This window comes from Lampetra fluviatilis, chromosome 28 (genome assembly GCF_964198595.1).
Source record: "Lampetra fluviatilis chromosome 28, kcLamFluv1.1, whole genome shotgun sequence".
In the NCBI taxonomy this organism is placed as follows: Eukaryota; Metazoa; Chordata; class Hyperoartia; order Petromyzontiformes; family Petromyzontidae; genus Lampetra; species Lampetra fluviatilis.
In genome coordinates, this window is record NC_136302.1 from 6,907,111 (window position 1) to 6,911,040 (window position 3,930).

Consider the following 3,930-nt stretch of genomic DNA (forward strand, 5'->3'; position numbering starts at 1 on the left):
CCTTTCATCTATATCCTCTTTGTTTCTTGTCTTGATCCAAAAAAGGTGACCCCACGGAAACTTCTGTGGCCCAAATCCTACAGGGCACAGAATAGGCTGCTTCATGGTGAAGGCCCAATTCTGATTGGACAGGGGATAGGCAGATAATGATATAAAAAGGGGACTTTGTAGTGTTGAGCACCAGACTGGTTTGGTCCTGCCCAAGAAGCAGAAATACAGGTGCTCAGAGGTGATCTACGGCTGCAATCAATTCTAAAGAAGGCGCAATGGCTCGAGTCCTGATAATCGCTGCTGTCGTGCTTGCAAGTGGTAAGATGCATATTTCCATCTACGTATAGTGTTTTCTATCTTTCGAGAACTTCAAAATCTCTCATGGAGTTTCCAATCCAACTTCTCCAAATTTTCCACCAACTGATCCATCTACCTCCTCTGTCCTTTGTCGTATGTTCCAGTTGACCCTCTTAGGCTATCTCCCAAATAATATTCTGCCCTTTTTGTAAGACTAAACTAAACAATTCCGAAGTGAACTGGCAAAAAATTATAGCTCATCGAAGTGGCTTATCATGTGGACATTCATAGCAGCCAAATACTCTAAACGAATATTTATATATGTGGAGCGAAAAACTGGAGGAGCCGGAGAAAAACCCACAATACCTTAGGGAGAGAGACACTAAAAATATACAGGCGTCCAGGTAAAACCCACGACCTCTTTCATACCAGGTGAGGGAATTAACATCTTGCTTCCATGGCACCCCAGTTTCAAAAACCAGTTTGTTCCATCCAATTATTATCTTAATCTCTTGTTCACATTTGCTATCTTCAATGATTGTGCTTCCAAGGTATTTAAATATGCGCACCTGCTCCAAGTTCCTCATGCAAGTATAATTTGATAGCAGGGGCTTTTTCTTCATCTCTTGCTTTTGCCTTCATTATTATGAATGTTGATATTCAGACCACGCTTTCTGATTAAATTATACATTATATCCATCACTTCTTGGCGATAAGCTGATATAATTCACAGCATGTTAAATCAGGGCATAATACGTCAGTTATACCATCACCAATCACTACTACCAGCAATATTACAACTATACAACCCTGAATAAAATATGCAAACTAAATATACCGCATTCACACGTCAATTTATGGTCAAGTTGCTTACTACTTGCAATACATTAACTTGAAATTGAGTATAACATGCATTTGAAAAGTAACTGCTCCAGTTATTGTACCCAACCATGTTTTTGTATTGTTTTTTGCAGTGATGCTTGCCAGAGGACAGGAAATTGAGCATAAGAGAGAAAAACGAGCCATCTGGAACTTTGCTTGGATGATCTGGAAAGTCGTGCGAATAAATCCGGCAGAGTACAGCGGCTACGGCTGTAACTGTTTATCAACCGGACATGGAAAACCAGTCGATGATGTGGACAGGTGATGTGCATTGTGCATTTTCCCATGAGCATAACAGTTCCGTTATACTTTCTTTCCGTCCTTTATTTCGGTTGCCGAACGAATACGTTACGTGGTCACACTCATTACACACCAAGTGCTTGCCACAAAGGAACCACAATACCTCGCTGATCTCGTCAAGAAGCATAAGACAGCATGCGATCTCCAGCCATCCTTGCAGTGGCTAGCCATCGTACAAAGATGGTCACTGCATTATGCGCTTTGAGATGCGCTTCTGCGGCCGTCTGGAATGCTCTTCCTTCAGATATTTAGGAAGCTACTGGCGCTGTGCACTTTGAAATCTAGATTGAAAACGAATTCCTTCCAACTGCTTTGTGTGTTAGTTTGTTGTCCTTCCCCCGCACCTCTGATTAGCATCGTTCGGTTATGTACGATGCGCAATACGTCCAACACACAAACATACTTAACAGCCATCCAGCTAATGCAGTCAATATCCATTTGCAATTGTGGCTGTGTGTCTACACACAGGTGCTGTCAAGCTCACACCAAATGCTACGAGCAAGTCTACAAAATGAATTGCTCACCGGATTGGGACCCGTATTATTTCTCTCTCAGAGGAAAAGCCATACGCTGCAGTGAGTGACGCGTACGCATTTGTCTTTACATGCATGCAACACGCATGCTACATGCCGCATTACAACGTCGATAACAGTGGCCATTGCAATGGTATCCTTTGGCACGTACGCATACCTGTCAACCCCTTATCAGTGCCCTACCTTATTACAGACCAATTCAGACTACTGGTCACCCCGTTTCCTTATAAATCTCAACGTTCATCCTACAAAGTCCAATCACATGAAAGAAACACAAACAAATAGACAAATATATGATTTATTTAAACTAAATTTCCTTGTACAAGAATGCAGGTAAATCGTATGGGTAGACAGGTGTGTGCGTATGCGTTTGTTCTCTTTGGCATCTTTCAATATGGCTATGGCGAAGGGTTACTGACATTAATGGTTCCCATTAACTTCTCTTTGTTCTCTTGACACGTCAGCCCGTGGCGGACCGCCGTGCGACGTCCACACGTGCCTCTGCGACAAGGCTGCCGTGGAGTGCTTCGCTCGCAGCCACTTCAACCGACGCTACCGGAACTTCAACCGAAAGAGATATTGCAAAAAAGAAGACGACTAGGCACACCGGTTACGTTTAATGCAACCGCATTCACATATGAACAGTGACGTTCTCATGCAATATACGAGTTTAACCGAGACCAAAATGATAATGTAAAAAACATACATCTACAACAAATAATTTGGACAATTAATTTGACTTTTGAATCAAGATTGAAATCTGGACAAAATTTTCAAACGATAATTATTTACATGCTGTGTTGATAAAAGATACATCCTGGCTGTTTTCCTCGTTCGTGTGTTCAGTAACTAGTGGGTAATAACAAACAAAAAATGGGCTGTTGAAAACTATCTTGATCATATGTGACTGCAAAGGTGTAATTCTTTTGGTGATATACTCTAGTAATCTAGTTGTCAAACAAATTGTGTGGTGATACCGCATTGGACAGTGGTGCAAAAAAGCACAATTAGCAAAAAACGCCTTCGTCAATAACACTGACTTTTAAAAAGTTTAGGCAATGTCTTTGGGCAATGGTCGTTCTTCAGAGAACATGTGCCATTTCCCAAACCATTGCCTATCACAGTACATTACTGTATACACTTTATTAAGACAGTTTTATTGTCAACCGTGTTCAGTTACCTTCTGGTGACGGTAAAACATACTTGCTGATTTCTTTTTCTTCCATGTCTCAATTTCAAATTTACAGCATTGTACATTTGGAAACGATGTTATTGACTGTGTGGGTTTCATGGTTGTGCTGTGAATGTCAAATACAATAAAGAGTTCTCAGCAAATGCTCGTGCGTATGACTTGGGTGAAAGTGAGTTGTGCAATGCATTTGAAGACCCTACAAATGATAACTGCGCAGAAGAGTCACACTAAAAAAAATCACACGGTAAAAACCCGCTCGATTGGAATCATCAACATCAGCCACAATCAATTTACTGCTGGGTGAAGGCCTTCACATGCCAAATCCATCTCTCATGATTCTGCGATGTAATAAGTACCTGCACATTACCTGATTTCATAATTTTGTTTCCCAAGTGGATTTCCAGCTCAGACACTTTGTGCTCCTTGGGCTGCCATTCCATTGTTATTATTTATTTTAGTTCAACTTTGATTCACGATATGTTGTGCATTAGCGATGATGAAATCGAGAAGGTGTTCTGTTCGTACTCAGTGATTCAGAGCACCTCCTACTCCTTCACCTGCCCAGGTGAATATTAGGAAGCCACTGGGAGAAAGGCACTCTTAAATCTGTATTTAAAAATCATTTCTTTAGAACTGCTTTATGTGAAAGAATTTCAACATACACATACGTTGAAAAATCTCATTCCATCATCGCTTACAATTTAACTCCACAGTACCATGGCGTTTGAGAGCTTG

General features: G+C 41.1%; 1 protein-coding gene across 1 annotated transcript; it reads left to right on the plus strand.

Annotated features, from left to right (window-relative positions):
- The first annotated feature begins 266 nt into the window (after positions 1 to 266).
- LOC144942849 (phospholipase A2 A2-actitoxin-Cgg2a-like) lies at positions 267 to 2,641 on the plus strand. Its single transcript, XM_078869855.1, has 4 exons — positions 267 to 309; positions 1,263 to 1,431; positions 1,939 to 2,045; positions 2,468 to 2,641. Exons 1-4 carry the CDS (start codon positions 267 to 269, stop codon positions 2,602 to 2,604), a joined length of 456 nt encoding a protein of 151 aa, XP_078725981.1. The 3' UTR covers positions 2,605 to 2,641.
- The last annotated feature ends 1,289 nt before the right edge of the window (positions 2,642 to 3,930 follow it).